Genomic DNA, 24,511 nt, shown 5'->3' with positions numbered 1-24,511 from the left:
GGGAAAAGGACAAAAGATGGAAACAACAAACTAAAAGCAAAGACGTCTTTGGAGAAATTGCAAAGAGCAAAATCTGATGTGTTCCTCCTGTGTACAAAGTTTTATAGTAAAGGTGTATTCTTATCTTTAATTTATTCAAATGAGGTGTATCTTTGCTCATCCAACCAGCAGCTGTCTCTCTGACCCGCTTTAAAGTTAGAAACTCCCTGCAATTTGTTTCCAAGATCAAACACCAGTTGTCTCCATTATCTAAACAAAGTGGAAGCAGAGATTCTCCTCCACTGGCCTGAACTCAGGATGTTTTATGGCTTTTCACAGATCAGTGTGAAGCTGGAACTTCTCCTGATTCTTTCCCACACAAAGGGCAAATCAGAAGACCTAGCAGGCAATCTGCTGTAACTACTGGTAACATAAAGGTCAATAGGGCAGAATAAGTTATTAATCTGAAAACTATAATTAGGCTATTTCAATCAAGACATGTTGCTAACAACTAGTAGAGATTACAAATTAGATTGTTTTTTTTACAGATATTCTATGTTGCATTCCGTTTTACACCAGCTGTTAAATCTTATCAAGATGGTCAAAAGGTTAAACTCACACAAACAGCCACGACCCCCTGTGGATACCTGCTCAGTCCACAGAGAGGTTAATACTGTGCTTTAAATTATGGAAAACTATTTTAATTCAACTTATTGTGTTATATTTGATATAAACATCCTACAAATGAGATGCCTCAGGACCATGGAGGCAATTTAGAACCAAATTTTCTTATTTTAAAACACTGTTAATTTTATATAATATTGTACATGTGGTTAAATTTTAAAACTAGCATATTTTAAATTTATTTTCCTAACAATGGCAATGTGGCATACACAAAAAGTAATGGTTGCTATTATTATTATTATTATTATTATTATTATTATTATTATTATTATTATTATTATTATTATTATTATTATCTTTTCTATTTTGATATTGAATTAATTTATATGTTTTTTTTATGTATATTTCTAATTTCGAGATTTGGCACCTATTGTAATGAACCTTATTGCAGTAGCAGAAAGCTACCAGTAGGAGGCGGTGCTCTCCTATGTGACTGACAATCGGCTTCAGATTCCAGGAGGACCAGAAGTAGGAAGTTCTGTCTGCCTCGTTATTCCAGCTGTTCTTCCCTGTTCACAGGAAAAATCAGCGTCTGTTACACCGACACCAGTCCTGGTGCCTGTAACAGCAACATGGCAACATGGCAACGTGGCAGCATGGCAACGTGGCAACATGGCAACGTGGCAACATGGCAACGTGGCAGCATGGCAGCATGGCAACATAGCAGCATGGCAACATAGCAGCATGGCAACGTGGCAACATGGCAGCATGGCAACGTGGCAGCATGGCAACGTGGCAACATGGCAGCATGGCAACATAGCAGCATGGCAACGTGGCAACATGGCAGCATGGCAACGTGGCAGCATGGCAACATGGCAGCATGGCAACGTGGCAACGTGGCAGCATGGCAACGTGGCAGCATGGCAACATAGCAGCATGGCAACGTAGCAGCATGGCAACGTGGCAACATGGCAGCATGGCAACGTGGCAGCATGGCAACATGGCAGCATGGCAACGTGGCAGCATGGCAACGTGGCAGCATGGCAACATAGCAGCATGGCAACGTAGCAGCATGGCAACGTGGCAACATGGCAGCATGGCAACGTGGCAGCATGGCAACATAGCAGCATGGCAACGTAGCAGCATGGCAACGTGGCAACGTGGCAGCATGGCAACGTGGCAGCATGGCAACGTGGCAGCATGGCAACGTAGCAGCATGGCAACGTGGCAACGTAGCAGCATGGCAACGTGGCAACGTGGCAGCATGGCAACGTAGCAGCATGGCCACATAGCAGCATGGCAACATAGCAGCATGGCAACATAGCAGCATGGCAACATAGCAGCATGGCAACGTGGCAGCATGGCAACATAGCAGCATGGCAACATAGCAGCATGGCAACGTGGCAGCATGGCAACATAGCAGCATGGCAACATAGCAGCATGGCAACGTGGCAGCATGGCAACGTGGCAGCATGGCAACATAGCAGCATGGCAACATAGCAGCATGGCAACGTGGCAGCATGGCAACATAGCAGCATGGCAACGTAGCAGCATGGCAACGTGGCAACGTGGCAGCATGGCAACGTGGCAGCATGGCAACGTGGCAGCATGGCAACGTAGCAGCATGGCAACGTGGCAACGTAGCAGCATGGCAACGTGGCAACGTGGCAGCATGGCAACGTAGCAGCATGGCCACATAGCAGCATGGCAACATAGCAGCATGGCAACATAGCAGCATGGCAACATAGCAGCATGGCAACGTGGCAGCATGGCAACGTGGCAGCATGGCAACATAGCAGCATGGCAACATAGCAGCATGGCAACGTGGCAGGATGGCAACGTGGCAGAATGGCAGGATATCAACATGGCAACGTGGCAGAATCGCAGGATGGCAGCATATCAACATGGCAACGTGGCAGCATGGCAACATAGCAGCATGGCAACATAGCAGCATGGCAACGTGGCAGCATGGCAACGTGGCAGCATGGCAACATGGCACCATGGCAACGTGGCAGGATGGCAACATAGCAGCATGGCAACATAGCAGCATGGCAACGTGGCAGGATGGCAACGTGGCAGAATCGCAGGATGGCAGCATATCAGCATGGCAACGTGGCAGGATGGCAACGTGGCAGCATGGCAGGATGGCAGCATATCAACATGGCAACGTGGCAGCATGGCTCTCCCTCTCTCGTTGAACTCCAGCAGACCTCCAGATGCTCCAGCCTCGTGATTGGCCGATTTAATCTTGATCATTTATCAGGTGAACCGTCTCTCAGATCTGATTTGAGGTTCTGACATCATCCACGGTGAAACGAGTCGCTTGTTATGAGAAGCTGTCTGACCTGTTTGGTCTCTGGCAGGAAACTGGCAGATCTGACAACTTCCATCTCAGGATGAATCACAGTGAATAATGCAGCTCCTGCAGTTTGTTGATGGAAAACCTGAGAACATTTAGCTTTCTTCCTGTTTACAGGAACATTTTTCCTTCCAGTTATGTCTAAACTTTACAGAAAAGGTGAAAAAATGATCTTCTGTTCCCGTCTTGTGACCTGCAGACAGTTTCTTTTAACACATCGCTGAGCCTTTTGTGTTGAGAACATTTCGTGCTCCTTGTCCAGCCAGTTTTCAGACTCTTCCTTACCGTAAGCTGTTGGCACCAGATCTGTCTGGATTACCTGATAAGTCAGCTCTGACGCATTCAGGGGAAACTGTGGCATCGTCATCAAAACCTGCCCAGCAATACAGGCTGGAAACAAAAATCAGCATCAGACGTCCTTTTTTGTTGTTGTTTTTTTGGCTCTAATGGCCTTTAATTGATAGTTGACAGGAAAGTGGGTAATGAGAGAGAGAAGGGTCAGATATGTGGCAAAGGTCACCAGGCCAGGGATTGAACCTACGACAGCCGCTTCAAGGACTGAGGCCTCCATCGCTTTGCTTCACAATAAAACATTAAACCTTTAAAAACAGACAGTAGAACTGCAGAACAGTCAGCTCTGATCCCTGCATGAAAAGAAAGGAACCAGAACCTCTGCTGCCTGGTTTGGGTCCACTTATGATGTCATCAGAACATCAATGACCATGTGGAGGATCCGGCTGGACCGGAACCAGACCTTTTGCTCCAGGTGATATCAGGGTCACTAAGCGCCATGACAACAGAAAAGTCACAAGTTTACATACCCTCAGGTCACCCCAAAGTGAAAACAAAGTGATGACATCATAGCTTTTGATGTTTCTGATTGGTTAATTTAAATGGCCGAACACCTGCAGACGTGAGCAACAGCTGAAAATCAGACCAGATGTCAGGATGAAAACTTTGGACCTCCACCAGTTCACTTCTTCTTTGGGTCCAGAAGGTCCCACGTTTCTCTGTTGTTGCCAGTAAGATGAGTAGAGACATGATGGGACGTCCAACCAAGCAGGTTCTGGCCAGGAATTAATCCCATCTCATTATTGGGGTCAGAAGAGGTGCAGTGAAAGTTGCTCATGATCCAGCTGCAGGACCAAAATGACTAGTGAAGCACAACAAACGAGTTTCTCAGTAAACAAACTGTTGAACCGTGGAGTCAAACTAAAGTCTAAATGTCCACTTACTAAAATTCCTCATAAATATTGATTTATTGCAGTGATGGGTTATTTAAATTATAACTCGTGAAGTTGGTTGATTTTTAAACCTTCTCTGGTTTTCCCATCATAACTTCAACTTAACGTTCAAAGCACCAGGGACTTTATGGAAACGTCTTCAGATTTTATTGTGTGGTTTTAAAGGCTCCATGTTGAGGACAGTAAGAAATAAAGGCATAGTTTCTATTTTTGCTGCCAGCTGCTCTGCAGTAGCCCCTCTGCTGTGGGCTAATGCTAACGCTAACGCTCAGCCGCTCCAGTTTCAAGCTCTTCTTATTAATGTAAGAGTTAAAGGGTTAAATGTAATTAGATATTTACTGCCTTTAACAAAAAGAACCAAGTCTATCAAAGCAATGTAGCAGTTTAGCTAGTTTTGATTTAAGGCATAAGGTGGCAGTTTATCATGATTCAGCCAAAGTAACAAAATAAACTGCAGTCTGATTTTTATTGCCAGTGTGTTTCTTCCTATTGACCAGTGAAAGGAAATAAAATGTGTTTCATGTGTTTTGCTGTAAGAATAACTTACTGGAGGGTTTATGTTTGTGCTGCAGAGCCGCAGCTAACAGCTAGCAGCTAGCAGCTAACAGCTAGCAGCTAACAGCTAGCTCCTCTCTTCAGCGGTACCGTTCAGCTGCTGTTGCTCCTCCTGCACTTTGGATTGAACCATTGTTCTAATAATGGGGGGGACTAAAAATTCATTTAAATTTTTTTCTTTCTTTTGCCTTTTCATATTGATATTGCTTAAATACAAGGGTTTCCTTCATGATTTCTTTGGGGCCGCAATTATAGACTTTTCCCAGATTGGGGGGTCCGGTCCCTCTCGACCCCCCGGGATTTACGCCCATGGTTTCTGGTCTTAACCCTTGTATGTTGAAATTGGGTCCAACCAACCCCACACACGTAAAACTTGTATCATTTTCCGTTTGCCTCAGTCCTCGCACGCACAAGGGGTAAAGACATGGGCCACTGAGAGACCATCTGGGACTGAAGCTCAGTGAGGAGGAAGCCATGACTCCAAACAAAAAAGTCACCTTAGTTTCCAGAAATCCACAGGGACCAAAGCTTAATCTCTGGAAAACGTCCTGCCGTCTTTATGGGTTAGGTTTGGCAACATCTAAAAGAAGCTGAAGTTCAGGCCCAAATGGGTCCAGATTGGTCCGGATTGGTCCAGATGGTTGATGTCCCTCAGCAGCCACAGTGGTTCCAAAGAGTCTTCAGGACAACGAGGTCCAAGTTCTGATCTCAGTCCCAGAGCTCATAGGTTCTGTATGAGTGAGGAAGTCTGACCGGGTTCTACTGGTACTGTCAGGACAAAGGTCAGAACTCCAGCTGACTGTTAGAAGAAGCTGGTTGAACCCAGAACATCGGACCCAGGTCGGCAGGGTTGTAGTACTCGAGATCGGTCTTGGTCTCGAGACCATTATTTGATGGTCTCGGTCTCGTCTCGGTCTTGGGCGCCGAGGACCCGGCATTTTATTTCAAGACCGCAGCTGAGAAAATATCACTAAACGTGCAGCAAACTGTCCAGTTTATTTGTTAACATTTTTGTTAACAAATAAATTTTTATGCACCGATTAAAATCCAACCAATTATGTGTTTCTGTTACTCCCCCTAACCCTCCTCACCTGTCACTCGCTCCAGACATGCGCAGTGGTTTCCTCTCAGCAGCAGAAGATGTCTGTCTAATAGTCAGTAATAAAATAAAGCTGCATAAATCATCAGAAACCCGACAGCTAACTCAGCAGCGCTTCGCTTTCACACACGGTGGAACGACGTCTAACTTTTATCATCACTTAGAAAAGAAGCTTAAAGAAGCTGAGCTACGATGACGTGATGTTAGCAAAGCTAGCTGAACAGAGACACAAAAGCATTGTGATGGAAAAAAGTCACTCACTGCCTGAATTATTGTGCAGAGATGTTGACTGACTTATCACACATATGGGACAACGCTGTGTCCAAAACTTCATTGTAATATCGGTACAATTTATTAAGTGTTTAATATCTATGTGTTTTTATGGGAATATGGATCTTTCAGATCAATTTGAGAAGTAATTTTGATCATATTTCACATTTTATCGTGTCATTTAGCGCAGGCCGCTGGTCTTGTCTTGATCTCGGGTTAGGTGGTCTTGACCACAACACTGCAGGTCAGTTTAATTATCGTTAAGGAAACTATTCTAGAGGCTAGCAGAACAAATTAGCACATCCAAACAGAACCAAAACAGGAACTGTTTGGTCTGATTTCAGGTCAGACAGAAATAAAAGCTGGAGTGAATGGAAGCATCTGGTTCCAGCTGCATGTTTTCTGTGAAGTTTTGGGTCAGAACTTTGTTTCTGAAGTCGTCCATGAAGGTTCTGTGGGTCGAGATGAACCAGAGAGAAAAACTTCACAAAAACCTTTTAAAGCTGATGAGTGCGGCAGACCAAACGCTGAGGAATGTTGTCAGGTCAGAATTACTCAACTTTCTGCTTGTCCTTTGTCTGCAGGTGTTTCCACTCGTCACTCAGCTTATTTCTATAATCCATTATTGTTTGTCTGGTATTACTTCAACAATGCTCAATTAAATGTTTTTTCTCTCTAAAGTGGCACCATATGAGGATTTTAGAAAGTAGAATTTATCTTTAATTCAGATAAAGAACCAGAAGTGGACTTAGAGGACCGACAGAGCAGAGCTGCGTCCTTGATCCAATATTTGGTCTGTGGAATATGAGTCAGAGTGAGACCTCCTTGAGAGGATTATTGGTCTGTGATGTAACTCAGGTTTAGGTTTCTTCATGGAGACCCATTTACTGACAGCTGGAACCAGTTTTCTTGGCCAGAACCCTTCAGGAAACTAAATCCAGTCATCTGATATGTTTGGAGGAATAAACGATTTGGATCATTTTCCTGCTGCTGGAACAGGAAGCAGATGAAGTCCAGATAAGGAAGTTCTGGAGTGGAAAAAGTCTGGAGAGGAAACCTGACCTGACAGTCAGATCCAATCATTCAGAGGAATCGTCCTGAAGAACTGCTACCAGGAATAAAACCCCACATAAAATTAGGTTTTAATGATCTGATATATTTTATTTTCATGTCATCATTTATGAACTGTAAGCAGAAAATCACAGGAATAGAAATGAAAGTTGGAAAACATCCAAAAGTGAAATAAACTTAATAATAATTTGATTTATTAAGCAATCTGTAGATGGGCCAGCATCCAACCAAACCAGCATCCAACCAAACCAGCATCCAACCAAACCAGCATCCAACCGGCTCCAGGTCCAGTGAGAAAGAGCCACTGGACCTGCTGGTTCTGTTCTGACCCAGCAGCAGAACCGGACCGGTTCTAATCTCCCCTCAGATCCAGACGGATTTGGAAAATTTAAATTCATGACAAACACAGACAGGAGGGTGAGAAGGGTGTCAGATGACGTGACCACAGCCAGGTGGGGGCGTGGCCTCAGCCAGGTGGGGGCGTGGCTTCAGCCAGGTGGGGGCGTGGCCTCAGCCAGGTGGGGGCGTGGCTTCAGCCAGGTATGTGCTGCAGCAGCAGGTGGAAGAGGCAGATGGTTTCAGAGCGATGGGTCTCTACCAGCTGATCGGTGCGGCGGTTCTGCTGACTCTGATGACTCCAGGTAGGAACCTGCTGACCTTCATCACCTGCAGGGTCAAAGGTCTTGATGCCAAACTGATTCAGATATGAAGCACAGAGATGTTCAGGGTGAATCAGATCTTTATTTTATTGTTTATTTATTTTACAGAAGCTAAAATAATTTGCTGTGATCATTTTGACAGAAACATTTTGACTTGTTCATATTAAAGTTAATATCAGGTATAATTTGGGCTGCATCTGGTTATTAGGAGGGAAATTATGATCAGAAGAAAGAATATAAGGTTAGATCTTCACAATCCAAACATGGTGAGGTTAATATCAGGTCCAAAGTCTCATGTTGAAAATAATTACATATAAAGATGCAATGGAGAGAAACTAAATACATGAGATTAATGACTAATAGCTAATAGCAGGTTTTATTCTTGATCTCTGGACAGAAACAAACTTGAAAACTGTTTTCTAGCTGGTGAGTTTAGATTTGATCATAACAGTTAAATAATGGTACCACCGGGGCGGATCTACTGGGGAGGCAGCTGCCACCCCAAACCAGAGCCTCGCCCCCCTGTTGCCACCCCAACTGGTGACTATGAATTCAATAAATAGTTATGGGAAATCGGACATTAAGCGCATGAATCTCTTTTTTCCGACAACATTGAATGCAACACAATGTAACCTGACACCTACTGCTGAGTGGCGGGAAGCGCGAGAGGACAGAGCGCGAGGCAGCAGCATTGATGGATGGATATAAATCACTGGACGTTACTGACTTATCGTAAGTCACACATGCGCCATGCTGTCCGTTGAGTCAACATTATGGGTGGTCAGGAAAATACCACAGTCACGCAAAGAATCTGAAAAATGGACGCAATATTTAGCGGTTAATTCAACTATGAATTAGATAAGCTTCAGATTTAACAGGTGAGGAAAAAGTTTTAACTTAAAGAAAAGATTGAACAAGTGAGCAGTGGGTCAGTTATGCTAGGCTAACTGTTGCTAGCCTGCTTTTGACTTTGCTAACCTTAGCATGTGCTGCGCACTGAGCACTAAAACAGGTCAACCTGCCACCACGTCATCAGTAGAGCAGCTGTTTAAATGAGCTAATCAACCCTGAAAATAATCCAAATATAGACATTAAGTCTGACAGCATAATGTAACAGACTAAATGTTCTGTTTTGGTGTTTTTGATACTTTTTGTGTGGGAAATGTTTGTTTCTTTGGTGTTGATTCCTCAGATCGGTAATCTCTGCTCTATGCAGGCACGTGCAGATGGGGGGGGGCCGGGGGGCTTGGGCACCTGCCCTTTTTGCTCCTTGCCCCCAAAGTGCCCTTTTGGTCAATTTTTATTTATTTATTTTATTTGTTGTATCATTATTTTCTAAACCCTCTTCTGACACATAACGTACTAAAATTCTTATTATTATTATTATTATTATTTTTATTTTTTTTTTTTTTGTACAACATAATAAGCCCTCTGGTCACCCTATTACCTTTGACCTTTTGCCCGTGACGCATGACCCAGTTGCCTCTCGCGCAGTGAGATGAGGCGGCTAACTGGAGCTCAACGTAGCGAACGTTCCAGATTATAAAACAGTTTTTGGTGAATAAAAAACGTTTTTGGTGAATAAAGTGGAGACTTGCTGCTTGTCAGATGATGGAAAACGTTGAAGTATCGTTTCTGCTTCAGCTCGGAGTCGCGGTTTAAGCAGAGAGGTAATGAAATACAACAGACACTGACAGGCCTCTGCGTCTGCCTTTCTCTGAAGAACTACTGAGGGGAGGAGAAACTGTTCTTATCTATCATTCACTATTTTATCATACAGGCTGTTGTTGTTGTGCTATTAGCTAGCTGCTAGCTAACGACTTTGCTAGCAAAGCTAGATAACTAAAAGCTTCTCCCATGTATCTATAATGATTTCAGTCATTCTTCAGTATTTATTATGCAATAAGGCTCATCGCCCGTCCAGAACCGATCATCTCCATATGGATAAATGTCAGATCTTCTAATTTCCTTTGCTGCATGATGTACATTTCATTTATTCTGGCGTTAGGTAAATGTATCCTGAAGGAGAAAAACACTTAAATAAAAGTCCAACAAGGATATTCATTTAGAATTAACAATAACTCAGCCTGAATTACCATGATGGATATAATGAATGTAATAAAAGTTTATCATTAATGAAGGAAAAAACTCAACCAGACTTTAAGTTTCTGGTTCTCAGAGTATGAAGTTAAATTTGTTTCCTAATTATTCAATGAAACAAAAACTAACCTCAGTTAGTAAAATAAAATTGTAATCAAAACTTTTGGAATTAATGATTTCTTTTTAAAAAACCAAATTGTTTTTAAATTAAATAACAAATTTTTGTCTTGTGAACTTAAAAAGTTATTTGCCAAACATAAACTTTTATTTATACACATCAGACGTCATTTGAGAATCACAAGCAAAACTTAGAATATCAAGAAATATTTCTGACAAGCGCAAATAAGTTTGCTTTGCAAAAAAAAATCACTTCATGAGACACAAATGTGTGATTTAAATGTTTAAAAAGGTTTTTAAGCAAAACTCAGCAGCTTTTCTCATGGTGACATTAACTATTCAATATTTGCCTTTATTTTTATTTTTCCTGCAGTCCAGTTAAAGTTTGCTGCAGCTCTGCTGTCCTGACCGTCTTCATCTCCACTCAGCAAACAGGCAGATCTGTTACAGATTGCAGTCACTGAAAGGTGGCTTTGAGCCCTTGTTTATATTTTAATAGTGTAATTCTGTAAAGACTAAATATGTCTGGTGGTCCAGCTCTGATTTACATATGTTGCTAAATTGCAGGTTTGAATATTGCAAAACTTCCCTATAACAAAATGCAGACAGAAATGACTAATAAAATATCTTACATATGCATAGTGTTATGCTCTGTATAGATATTTCCCTTAGCTTTGATTGTATATCTCACAATTTTGTCATTTATTATTGTTTATTAAACTCTGAAAGCTGTTTGTTCATATTCTGTCCTAGAATGAGGTTAGATGGGCTTTTGTTTTTTTGAGCTCCTCCCCTTTAGTGGCCTCTGCACGGCCCCGGCTCTATCTGCTGCTGAGCTGTTGTCTGTCGGTCGCCATGGCAACGGGTCAGCGTAAAGCGACACACAGTGGGAAAAGGCAGAATAGAAGTGGTGTTTGGTTCTCACCTGTTTATCAGCTTTATTACCTTCACTGTCTGCAGACGCTGCAATTCATAAGTTAAACAAGCAACAAAAACTGAACTAATCCTCAAACTGCGGCTCCTGCAGCATATTTAAAATAAAACGACTGACCAATATAAGAGAAATTTGCCCCTTTTTGCATCTTGACAGAACTAACAGAAACTAAACTGTTTATAGATTTGTATCACGGAGTCGCGGTTTGACAATTTTAATGCAAAGTTGCTCTAAAAGTTGCATTAAAAGTCCATTAAAAATGCCAACTTTGCATGATTTTGTAAAATATGATAATTTAATTCAAAGTTGGCATTTTTAATGGACTTTTAATGCAACTTTTAGAGCAACTTTGCATTAAATTGTCATTATTTACGGAATGACACTTCATGACAACTGTTATAAACATCCATAAAGACGTCTTTATGTTCATGACAGATGTTATGTCAGTCTTATGCACCCCTTCAAATAAAGTGTTACCGAATTTATCAAACATCAGTTTTCTCCTCTTTATTTTAAATCGTATTTAATATCTGATAACAAATGATGGCACTACGAATATTTTTGTGACAGATTTCTGCTCGTCCTGCATTGGGATAAAATGGTTTTCTGGACATAATGAATCACATAGTGACTAATCCAGTAATACATATTAATTAGCAGGAGTATGAAAGACAAAAATAATTAACTATACTATATTAATCAATTATATTTAAGCCTCAGTGCTACATGAAGCTCATTTTGAAACAATGCAAGTTAAAAACATTATTTTGCAACAAGTAAATTAAGTCCAATGTTAGGTCTGTGTGAGCTAAACGTGAGAATGAGACGTTTTATTTATATATATATATATATATACATACATACATACTGGCATATGCTGCCACCCCTGAAAAAATCCATGCCCCCCTCTTGCCACCCCATAAATATTTTTCTAGATCCGCCCCTGGGCATCAAAAAAAAAAAGTCAGACAGCAACAGGAAGGAGAAAATCTTCAGAGAAACTAGTAAAATATAATTTCATGGCTTCACTAAACGGTTTATCAAAGTTGAAGAAGCTGCTAAAACTCAAACCCAGATTCCTCGGATCAAACCAAACCATCCGAAACGCTTTCAGACGTTCAGTCACGTCTGCAGGGAGATAGAAATATATAAATAGAAACGTCCTTCACGTTTTCCAACCATGGGGAATTTCTGTGACTCACAAACAGATAAAGGTTCTAGTGAGATGAATGAACAGGCAGATCAGTTAAAGCTTGTTTGGCCCACAGTTTACTGGACCCGTTCTGGTTCCAGTCCCTGAAGAAAAACACTTCAACCCACAGAAAGTTTCTCCCTCCAGATTCTCTTGCTCTCAATCTGCTGCCGTCTTAGCAGAGACTCTCCACAGGGCCGGTGGGCTAAAGAGACGGCTGATTAAAGTCTGAGGCTAAACCAGCAGAGGTACAAACTGCTACAGATCACACTGAACCGAAACCCTAACCAGAGGTCAGAGGTTAAACCAGCTAGAGCTGCGATCACAGTCACCGTTTCTGAACACTGACTGTAGAGACTCCTGGACGAGAAAAACTTATATAAACTCTACTTTTAGTTTTTATTCTGTTTCCTCAGCAGAGAGTTCTGGACTGGAACCACTTCCTGTGGTCCAGGTTGATCGGGTTTGGGTCTGGTCAGTCCTGGGATCTTCTCCAGAATCTGGCAGACTCTAACAGAGTTTATCTCCAACTAGATCCAATAGGTTAGAAAAGCAGAGATTATAAGATGATCAGTGAATATTGAAGCTTTGTGTGGAGGGAGTGGCTTGTTTGTCCAGACAGTCAGTGAATGCCTCTCCACCATAAAGCCACTCACTGTGTAACAAAAGACACCATCTGTCATCAGGACCAGAGCCTGAAACTATGCTGGAAAATGTGTGTTTACATTTCTTTGAGCTGAAGCAGCCAAACCGGTCCGACACGCTGCTGGCAGTGGGACAGAGTCCTAGGAGCACAGCGGCGCCCCCTTCAGGTTTTCTGATGGAAAAACCTCAAACTGGAAAAATTGGTCTGGAGGGTGAAAGGAACGGAAAATATTCTAATTTACTTTCATGATTTACTTTGGGTGGATTTTAGGTCGGCACAAAGATGTTAGTGGTGTTGCCATAGTAACATGACTTGCTGATGAGCAAGTCTTGTGAGGATTTGGGTTTTCTGTGTTTATTTGGTTCCTGTGTTTCCCGTCTGCCCCTTGATTGTTCCCAGTTGTCCCTTGTTTTCCCCTGATTACCTTCCCTGTGTAATTTTACCCGCCTGTGTCTCTTGTTCCCGGTCGGGTCCTTGTTGTGCCTCCATCCTGTCCCAGATGTCTGTAGTCCGGTGTTTTCGCAGCGCTACCAGTGTGTCTGAGTTCCCAGCCTCATTGTTCACCTGTGATCGTCATTAAAACATCCTCACCACCACCAGCAACCAATTCATGACAAATGTATCCCAGTGTGTTTTAAAGTCTGTGGGCTCTGGACTCAGTGAGTGTTTCCAGGTATTTGGAAAAACTTCATTTATAAACTCACATCTGATAACGAAGCGTTCCTAATGAGAACGTCTTCATGACCTACAACATCGCTGAGCTCTATCTGATTCACAACATGCTTCTGTTTTAACCCTTGTATGTTGAAATGGGGTCCAACTGACACCACACACGTAAAACCTGTATCATTTTCCATAGATCTCTCCGTTTGCCTCAGTTCTCGCACGCACCAGGGTTAAAGCAGCTCCTAAAGCTCTCTGCTTCCTGTGACATCATAGAAACAAAGGAATCAGCCCAGATATCAGAACCTGCTGGTTCAGTCCTGGTCCAGACACCAGAAGGTTCTAACAGTGACATGATGGGAACGTCCAGCCATCACGGCTCTGGAGGGAATCGACCTCAGAACCAGACTTCTCCTTCTAATAGTTTGTTTTCTGTTTTTCAGAGTCAGAGTCGCAGCTCTCAGGTACGTCCATCTGTTCATGCTTTTCACATTTAGTCAGTCCCTGAATGCAAAGTACAAACCGGATCCCAAAAAAGTTGGGACAAGGAGCAATCAGTGGCTGGAAAAAGGAAATTGAACATATAACAAACAGCAGGGAGACCAATTAACACTAATCAGGTCAATTGATAACATGATTGGGTATAAAAAGCTTCTTAGAGTGTCAGCGTCTCTCTGAAGCCAGGATGGAAAGAGGATCATCAATTCCACCATCGTTGGGCAGAAAGATGGTGCAGCAATACCAGGATGGTGGAACCCAGCGTAAAACAGCAAAGACTTAAGTTACCATCACCAACCGAGCAGAACATCATCAGCAGATCCAGAGAATCTGGAACAATCGCTGTGCGTAAGGGTCAAGGCCGTAAAACTACTGATGCTCCTGATCTCTGGGCCCTGAAACGTCACTGCACCTCAAACAGGAACGTCTAGGGAATAACAGCCTGGGCTCCCGAATACTTCCAGAAAGCATCGTCAGTGAACACAATCCATCCGCCGCTGCAGCTGAAACTCTACAGGTCAAAGAGGAAGGTGGACAAAGACGACTGAACAGTTAGAGGCCTGATGGAGACCAGTCCTATTTCTAAACCTGAGAATCTGGTCTCCTCTGTCCCCAGACGTCTGCTGAGTGTTGGAAGGAGAAGTGGAGACGCCACAGTGGTACAAATGGTCTTGTCCAACTTTTTGGGATTTGTTGACGTCATGAAATTCTGAATCAACATATTTTCCCTTAAAATGAAACATCTCAGTTTAAACTTTTGATCTGTGATTTGTGTTTTATTGTAGATAAAATATTAGATGTTGGCACCTCCACATCACTGCATTCAGTTTTTATTCACACTTTGTTTAGTGTCCAAACTGTTTTGGAATCTGGTTTGTAGATCCAGCTAAAAACATCCACATGACAGGAGGTGAGATGCAGGAAGCTTAGAGTAAATGTAGATGTCCATGTGTCCTCAGATTGTGGTCAACCAGCACTAAACACCAGGATCGTTGGAGGAGCGGAGGCTCCTCAAGGGTCGTGGCCCTGGCAGGTCAGTCTGGAGACCTCGTCTCACTTCTGTGGAGGATCTCTGATCAGCAGCGAGTGGGTTCTGACTGCAGGTCACTGCATTATCAGGTCAGCACAAAAGGCAAAACGGTTGATTAGTTTGGAAGAGAGATCTGTCGAGGTTTACAGTCTTCTGTGTTTGTCTCTTCTGGAAATTCTTCCAGTAACATAGGTTCAGCAAAACTGGTTCTGGGTCTTCAGAGTCTGACAGGAACCAACCCAAACAAAGTCACCCGGACAGTAGCACAGGTTATCCGTCACCCAAGCTTCAGCATTTCTACTCTGGACAACGACATCGCCCTGATAAAGCTCTCCTCAGCCGTGACGTTCAACAGCTACATCTCGCCGGTCTGCCTGGCGGCGGCGGACAGCAGCTTCTACAGCGGCGTCGACTCCTGGGTCACCGGCTGGGGCAACATTGGATCTAGTGGTGGGTCTCACTGCAGAACAGAGCTACTCTGTTCAACTTGTGCTTAAGCTGGATATTCTTCTAAAACAATCAGATTCGCCATGAAAGAACCAGTAGAAGCAAAGCTGGCTGGATCCTGTAGAGCAGATTTCAAATCAGTATTTGTCAAAACATTAGAAGGTGCCGTCTCCCTCCTTTTTTACAGTATCTGAGTAAAACTCTTGACAATTCCAGCACTTAGCAAAAAATGTAACGGTGGTGATCCTAACTGGCCTGAAACGGGAAACATTTAGTTTTATTGCCACACAGAGGAAAGTGGATGTTTTTAGTCTGTTAAACAGTGATGGTCACTTCAATAGTACCAGCGTTGGGCTGCCGGGGCCAGCGGGGCCGTCTCTGCTAGCCCAAGAAAATTGAAAAGAAAAAGTGCAAAATGTTTTAATCATACTTAATTTTATCTATAATTATAAGTTTATTCTACAAACGAGTTGCTTATTGGTAGTATTGAGGTTTCACTTTAATTTCCTACCTTAAAAAGTGATTTAAACGCATCTGGTGAGCAGCTCCATATATATATTCAGAATATATTCAAATATACCTCAAAAATGGTAAATAATCAAGTAGGTATATCATTTATTGCTCCAGATTTAAACTTTATGAAAAGTAAAAGAATAACTGATAAACTGACAGAGTATACAGGTGAGCTAATGGCAACATGAATGGCTTTAGAATGAGGAAATGGAAAAAAGTTTTTAATTTGCTCAGATTCTAGCAGCGCATTAATTAGTATCCAAGAGGTAAATTCAGAATCAAGGCAAGATATTATATTGGATATAATTTACTTAATTTCCAGGATTAAAAATCAGGACTCTGAGGTTAAATTAGTTTGGATTCCTGCCCACATCGGCGTGGGAGGAAATGAGTTGGCAGACAGTTTTACTAAAAAACCTCAAGAAAGGAAACTGGTGATTTGAATATTAAGATAAGTAACAATGAGATAAAGGAATATATCAAGGGAAAATGGCAAGAACAATGGGACAGAGGAGAGAAAGCGATTTTATAAAAAAAGTTGGGGAATGTAGGAAAAATAACAGAAGTAACAGTGAAGATGTTATTTCTAGAATTAGGTTTGGACACACAGGGTTAAATAATACTCTAAAGTTAATTAATAAACATAAATAATACAGGTTGTTGTAGTTATTGTGGAGAACTAGAAACTACAACATATTTTCCTAGAATGCAACAAATATGTACGGGAAAGAGAGGAACTACTTAGAGAGTTAAGTAGAAATAAAAATAAGTTAGATATTAGAGTTGTTTCTGAGATCATCAGGGGATGTAGTTTTTGATAGTATTTTTAATTTTTTTGAAGAACGGGTTTTATGAGGAGGATATGAGCTTCTGATCCAAACTCCAACCTGGAAGGTGGCAGTAATGCACCTTAAAGTTGTTTTCCAACCGCCATAAAACAAAGAAGAAGAAGCAGCAGCTCCGCCTCAGGCTGTTCTAATTTTTTTTTTTTTTTTTTTTTTTTTTTTTTTTTATTATCATATGCAACAAACATTGTATCAGCATCAGATGTAAACAAATCTAAAGAACCTGATGAAGCCGACCCAGGCTGCTACCATACATACAAAAAAAAAAAAAAAAAAAAAAAAAAAAAGAGAAAGCCACTAGGGGTTTTCCAACAGTTCCAGATTTTTTATCATATCATCCAGTTCTGCATCTTGATGTTTGTCCATGAATTTTAGAGATGAGAAGAGGCGGCAGAGCTCCTTGTGAAAAGTGAGGAAAGAAGGTTTGGCTTTAAGAAAACGACATTTATGAATGAAAAACTTGCCCATAATAATGATTACATTTAGTAGCCTTTCACAAGACTTTTCTTTTCTCATAATTCCAAAAACAATGTCTTTCGTAGAAAATTCAGGTAAGTTAGGAATTTTAGGGAAAAGCCAGTAGTGCACATCATCCCACAAAGCTTTACAATACACACATTCATAGAAAAGATGTTCAGTCGATTCAATATCACCGTCACAAAGTAAACAAGTTTATCATCAATAGCAAATCGGCGTCTAAGGAACTCCTTAGAAGGATAAACACCTGAGAAGATTTTGAAGTGGACTTCCTTGGCTTTTGGAGGAACGGGAAGATTTAAATAATTTGTTCTAATTATTTTCCTTTGAACCTTTGAAAAGAAATGTGATATAAAATTTGGATTTGATATAAAGGGAAATAAAGTACTAGTAAAGCATTCCCTAATTTTTGAGTTTTTTAGTTTACTATCTGTGACACTGAGCCCATTAATCAGAAGTCCAGGTAGCTCAGGGGTTCTGTAATCAGGGATCTTGTAAAAAGATTTAGCTGTGCATAAAATATTTGGGGGAATAGCTCTAATAATTTTTTGAAATTCACTTTTATTTATTTGCAAGTTATATTTAACACTGAAGTCTCCAAAAGACATAATCCCTCCATTATTTAATAAATGCATCACAGACCAAACACCTTGTTCTAGCCAATTATGTGCAAAGACTGATTTATTATTAACTTTTATGTAACGGCAATTCCACAAAGGAGTATTGTGTGGGCTATAGTTATGTTTATAGATTAATTTCCAATATAATAAAACTTGCTGGAGGAAGAAGGAAAGTTTAACAGGCAATTTTTTAACGTCAAAGTCACATCTCAGAAGAAAACTAACTCCGCCCAGATTAGAGAATATTTTACTTGGAATATGGAACCATAAATCATTTTGATTTTTTAAAAAAGACCGAAGCCAGTTTATTTTTAAAGTGCCGTTCATGCTGTCAAATTCTATGGCTTGCAGTCCTCCATCTTTAAACTGCTTAACTAAATTACCTTTTCTGATATAATGAGTTTTCTGTTTCCATATAAAGTCAAAATTCATCCTATTGATAGATTTGATTGCTGAATTGGGAATTCCTAATGTATATGCAGGATAGATAAGTCTGGAAATACTTTCCATTTTGGTGAGAAATATTCTTCCCAGAACAGATAAATCTCGGTGTGTCCATTTATTTAAATGAGTTTTACATTTTTGAAGTTTCTCCCAAATATTCAAATTTTCTAAGTCAGATTTATTTTTATTAATATGCAAACCCAGATATTTGACATTAGATTTTACAGGAATGTTAAAAGCAGTAGATAAAGGACAGTCTTTTAGAGGTAAAATTTCACATTTGTTTAAATTTAATTTAAGCCCTGAGGCCTTTGAAAACAATTCAATCAGATTGAGAATTTGGGGAATTTCATTTAGGTTATTTAAGAAGATGGTTGTGTCATCAGCCAGCTGGCTAATAGAAAACTCTTTGCCTAACACCGTTAATTTACCAAACTGAGCGTTTTTAATTGAAATGGAAAGCATTTCTGCAGCAGCAATAAACAGCAAAGGGGAGATTGGACAACCTTGTTTTATACCTTTGTTGATGCTAAATCTTTGTGAGGTCCCATGTGAAAGACACACTGAACTGTTTGTTTCTTTGTAAAATGTTTTAATTACATTAATAAATTTATTTCCAAACCCAAATAAATCTAAAGCTTTGAACATAAATTCATGTTCTATCATATCAAAGGCTTTATAAAAATCTAAAAATAATACAAAGCCCTCATTATCAATTAAGTGGTTATAATCAATTAAGTCCAAAATAAGGTGAATGTTATTATGAATAGAGCGTCCTTTTATAAACCCAGATTGAGTGTCAGAGATAATTTGTGATATGCCTGATTTTAACCTGTTGGCAAAAATGTGTGTCAGGAGTTTGTAATCATTATTTAATAGTGTTATAGGTCTTAAATTATCAAGAAGAGTCGGATCTTTTCCGGGTTTAGGGATTAGCGTGATGACACCTTGTTTCATAGTGCGAGTTAAATAGCCATTTTCTATCAACTCAGTAAGCATCCCAAACACAAGGGTTCTGATGTAAACCCAAAAATGTTTATAAAAATTGCTAGTTACAGCGAGGTCCTTCTCATCGCTGTAGCAAACTTGGTGTTTGCAAAATGGCTCCGCTTCCGCTTCAGATCCGGTGTACTAGTTGCTGACTTTTCAAAATCGCCTTTTTATAAACGCTGTTTCACGGATAAAAAAAAAAAAAAACTACAAATGGAAAACCCTCACCAAGCCTGGATTCATTAACAGACCAGTCAGAACTTTGTAAGACATTTTAAAGACTGTATCTATGAGTGGCTAACAGCTAGCACTGAGCACAACCTGTGGATTTTATTTACAAGGAACTGATGAGTGTTACTTTTCTGTTACATTCTCATACAAATTTTACTTAATATATTTTTTATGTTAATTGTTCACGTGCTATTTGATCAGTTTGGATTGATGTTGAACTGGGGAACAGAAAAGTTTAGCTAAGTTGCTGGCTGTTCAGTTATTTGCTCTGTTGCTTGTGTATTTTGTTAAACATTGATGTATTGCTTGATATTTCCATTGTTGGGCTGGATTGATTCTTTACTTTGCATATTTTTATTTATTTGCATATTATTGGATGCTTGTTGCTTGGTGTGATGCATTGTCCTGCACAACGTGTGTATTGTTCAGGTGTGACGTCTATTGAAGGCCCTGACTGAAACCCCACGGTGCTGCCAGTGCCTTTAGGTTCACCTTTTCATCCTTCACTTTCAATAATCCTAATGTGAATCTGTGTCTCCTCAGTTCCTCTTCCTTCTCCTCAAAACCTCATGGAGGTGGAGATACCAGTTGTGGGCAACAGACAGTGTAAATGTAGCGGCTATGGACCGACCACCATCACTAACAACATGATCTGTGCAGGATTACTGCAGGGAGGAAAGGACTCCTGTCAGGTGATTATCTTTGCTTATTAGAATCTGGTTTCATCCAGCAGATCATCTCAACTCCTCCAACATGTTTCTCATTTTAAAGGGAGACTCAGGAGGTCCGATGGTGAGCAAACAAGCTGGCCGCTGGATTCAGTCAGGAATTGTGAGTTTTGGAGAAGGATGTGCCAAACCAAATTACCCAGGAGTTTATGCCAGAGTCTCCCAGTATGAGAGCTGGATCAAAGCCCAGATCACCACCAACCAGCCGGGCTTCATCACCTACACATCTACCGGATCCAACAGCGACCTGAGCGTCTCCTGCACTGGCGTACCACCCATTGTGTCCCCAACCACCACCACTCCTACTACCACTCCTACTACTACTACTTCTACTACTCCTACCACCACTCCTACTACTACTAAAACTACTACTACTACCACTCCTACCACTACTACTTCTACTACTCCTACTACTACTAAAACTACTACCACTACCACTCCTACCACTACTACTTCTACTACTCCTACTACTACTAAAACTACTACCACTACCACTCCTACCACTACTACTTCTACTACTCCTACTACTACTAAAACTACTACCACTACTACTCCTACCACTACTACTACTCCTACTACCACTACTACTCCTACTACTACTACTTCTACTACTCCTACTACTACTAAAACTACTACCACTACTACTCCTACCACTACTACTACTCCTACTACCACTCCTACTACTACTACTTCTACTACTCCTACTACTACTAAAACTACTACCACTACTACTCCTACCACTACTACTTCTACTACTACTACCACCACTCCTACTACTACTAAAACTACTACCACTACTACTGCCACTACAACAAGAAGCACTACAAAGCCAACAACAAAACCACTGACCACTACGGCCTCAGCAGCAATAAAACTCACAACAACCAACGTCATCAAAACAAGAACAAAAGCTACAAGTACCTCAGCACCGTCTCCTACAACGACCACATCCACGCCCAGGCGTAAGTACTGATCACGCGTAGACTGGAAAGGTTTGGGTTTGACCTTAGACTTGGAGAAACTGAGTATGACCCATTTGATGAACCCAGAGTTTTATTGACTGTTTGACCGCTCCCTCTCCAGCTGTAGCTTGTGGCGAAGCCCCGTTAAACTCCGGTTCCCCAGATGGAAGCTTGTCATCAGAAGGCGAGTGGCCGTGGATGGCCAGTTTGCAGAAAGGAGGAAAGCATGTCTGTGGAGGGACGCTGGTGTCTGAGGACAAGGTTCTGACCAATGCCAACTGCATTCCAGAGTGAGCTCCAGTAGAGGACGCTGTTCAGCCTGACCTCACTAGTTGTACCATTTTGGGTCAATTGTGTTTTATTCTCTACTGTTTAAAAATGTGTTTGAAAGCCTCAAATGTCAGCCTCTGTTGTAATGCCAATCCATTTTTTCTATGAATAATTAGAGAAGTGCTTCTTAACCGGCTGTTTTTCAGCAGTTCTACATCTTGACTCCATTCTCTCCATCAGAAACTCTGTTGTGTCTGAATACACCGTGGTGTTGGGTCGTCTGAAGCAGAACGGATCAAACCCTTCTGAGCAGTCTGTTGCTGTGGGAAGCATCACTCGGAGCAACCTAACAGGTTCTAACATCGCATTGCTTCAGCTGTCAGCCAAACCCAAACTGACCGACTTCGTCTGGCCCATCTGCCTGGACAACGGAAGAACCTTTGCACAGGGATCCACCTGCTGGGCTGCTGGCTGGAGCTCTGTGAATGGAGGAGGTGAATCAAACACACAGCAATGTTAACCCTAACAATCAGACATGAACATACGGTTATTAAACTAAAGTTTCCTCTCCATCATGTAGCTGATAAAGTTCTTCTGAAGTACCAGACCAAGGTTTTAAGTTGTGGGATTGATTCAGGAAACGACACCCTGTGTACCGGAGTGTTTACACAGGAACAGGTGAAAAACTTCACATTACTGTTACACATGCAGATAAAACCTTTGAACGCTGTTTGTTCACAAATACGAATTAATAAACTGGATTATAACTGATTGTTTTTATGTTGGCCAGTTAAAATCCTCCTCCTCCCAGATTAAATCCAACACAGAAGCTGTTAGAGCTGCTGATGGGGCCCCTCAGTCAGATTCTGCCCCAGGCCCCATTAGCCTTGGACCGGCCCTGCAGGATGAGTTAAACCTGCTGCACTGAGCAACAAACAGGAGATTTAATATAATGCAGCTAATGTAGCTTTAGCAGCTCCAACATTTCTGTCTGTTGAGTTTTAATAAGAATCTCAAACTGTTTTGGTTGCTGGAGTTTATGGGACGAGTTTCTCAGATCTTCTCGCTCATTAACTCTGACTAATGGACAAAGCTTCTGATCTAGTTTGATTCATCATGTAACCAGAAAAATAATAATAAAATAATATAAAACCAGCGTAAAGCGTGACTACGAGGCTAAAGCTCCTCACCTGGCTGAACCTGCATGATGAGGTTAGCGCTGGTTCGTTAGCCGCTAAAGCTCCGACCAACCAGGAACACAGACATGAACTTTACAGGGGAGACAGCGCCACACGCTGGGCAGCGAGGTGAGATGGAAACGCTGCATAATTGTTTGTTCACAAAGATAAATCATTCTCATTGCTCCTCAACTCCACTGAAATCATCTACAAGTTATTCCTGTGGTTCACATAGAGCTGCTCAGCCTGAGCAACACGGCGGGTTTAGACTCTTACCTTGGTGTGGAGTTCTGTAAAGAATCGTAATTCCTCACAGGGGGTTGATGTAAATCTCCATACAGGTCAGCCTGAGTCCAGTTTGACTGAAAAGAGGAGCGCGATCCCTGCTGAGGTAAACTTGAGATCAAGCAGCGCCGAGGCGCCGGCTGTGATTGGTCCGCTCTGCCGGCTTCAAGTAATAAACTGTAAACTACTTTTAGAAATAAATTTTCTCCACCAGTGAATCACTCAGCAACAGAAACGCTTTCAATCCGGATTAAATAAAAAAATAAAAAAAAACCTTTTCTTTTTTTGGTTTATTAATTTTTCCAAAAATAAGCAACACTTGGCCTGGTAGCTAGTAAAGCATGGTGGGCTGCCAGACTTATAATACACTGGGGGAACCCCTGGGTAAAGGAGTGGTTTGAATCACCAACCAATTATTAATAATATAGCTATTACCTAGAGTAATGGTTGAGGTTCTTATAAGGAACCAGGGAATGATTTACAAGACACCAAAGTTTAATCAGTGTGTGGCAAAAGAAGCAGCAGCAGTCAGGAAGGTCTTACTGGCTTTCAGAAAGTAAATGTGTTTAATGACCTCTGACCTCTGGCGTTTTCATTCAGGGCTATTCTGGCGACCCGCTAATGTGTCAGCAGGAAGGATCTTGGTTCCAGGTGGTCGTGCTCTCGTCCGCTGAAATCCCTACCAGATACAAGCGCCAGGCTTCTTTTATGTCCTTTGAGAAACTGGACCGCTTCCAGGACTTCCTGATTCGCTCTCTGGGGCTGTTTCTGACTCCAGTCGTCAGGATCGACCCCGCCAGCACCAACAGCACCACCGCTGCTGCAACCGTCACCATGACGACGAGCAGAGCGACCCAGAACCCCTTTGCCTCGCTGCTCTGCCTGCACCTGCTCCTCCTGGCGGCGTGCCTCCACCTCCTCCCATAGACGTCCAGCTCCGCCTTTACATGATGTGATGCACAAATGAATGTAAGCTGCTGCTCAGGGGGCGCTGTGGGTGCAACCAGTCAGGTTCTGGTTCTGGTTCTGGAGGAGCTCCATCCACCTTTTCATCCTCAGGAAGACTTTGTTTTTCCTGAGTCATGTTTGGTTAGTTTGATGCAACAGCGTGGATCCAGAACCTGCTGGACATCAGCCGGACTGAACTACCTCACCGCGCTGCGGCGGACGTTCCTAATGTTTACATGAATGTTTGCACTGAAATGATTGAACGAAGCGAGTTTCATCTGATCAAATCAACGGCTGTCTCTCATGCTTTGATTGCACTTTACTGTAAAACTATTCAGAATAAATCTGTTTTCCTCTAAGCTGTGAAGACGTGTTGCTTGTTGTTCTGTGGTCGGTTTCGCCTGCTCAGGTTAAGGCGGCGCAACCTGAACAGACCACCTGACCATGACTCGCTCCAAGCTGCACGGCTTCTTCTAGTACGGAAACATCAGATTGAGAGCAAAACGTTTCCCCACCTGAGCTGCAGCTCCTCC

At 41.8% G+C, this 24,511-nt stretch overlaps 1 protein-coding gene across 2 annotated transcripts; it reads left to right on the top strand.

The window, feature by feature from the left end:
- Positions 1-7,645: 7,645 nt before the first annotated feature.
- On the top strand, positions 7,646-24,337 carry LOC103469497 (uncharacterized). Of its 2 annotated transcripts, none has more exons than XM_081610435.1 (10): positions 7,646-7,842; positions 13,956-13,976; positions 14,970-15,129; positions 15,225-15,490; positions 20,151-20,299; positions 20,379-21,297; positions 21,419-21,587; positions 21,808-22,061; positions 22,148-22,245; positions 23,631-24,337. In XM_081610435.1, the coding sequence occupies exons 1-10, from the start codon at positions 7,788-7,790 to the stop codon at positions 23,955-23,957; spliced, it is 2,418 nt and encodes an 805-aa protein (XP_081466561.1). In that variant the 5' UTR covers positions 7,646-7,787; the 3' UTR covers positions 23,958-24,337. The 2 variants fall into 2 exon arrangements, with proteins under 2 accessions (XP_081466561.1, XP_081466560.1); XM_081610434.1 differs by lacking the exon at positions 7,646-7,842 and adding an exon at positions 7,877-8,592.
- Positions 24,338-24,511: the final 174 nt, after the last annotated feature.

Source organism: Poecilia reticulata, chromosome 8 (assembly GCF_904066995.2).
Source record: "Poecilia reticulata chromosome 8, P_reticulata-male-v2, whole genome shotgun sequence".
Lineage (NCBI taxonomy): Eukaryota > Metazoa > Chordata > Actinopteri > Cyprinodontiformes > Poeciliidae > Poecilia > Poecilia reticulata.
This window is presented reverse-complemented; position numbering and strand designations above follow the sequence as displayed.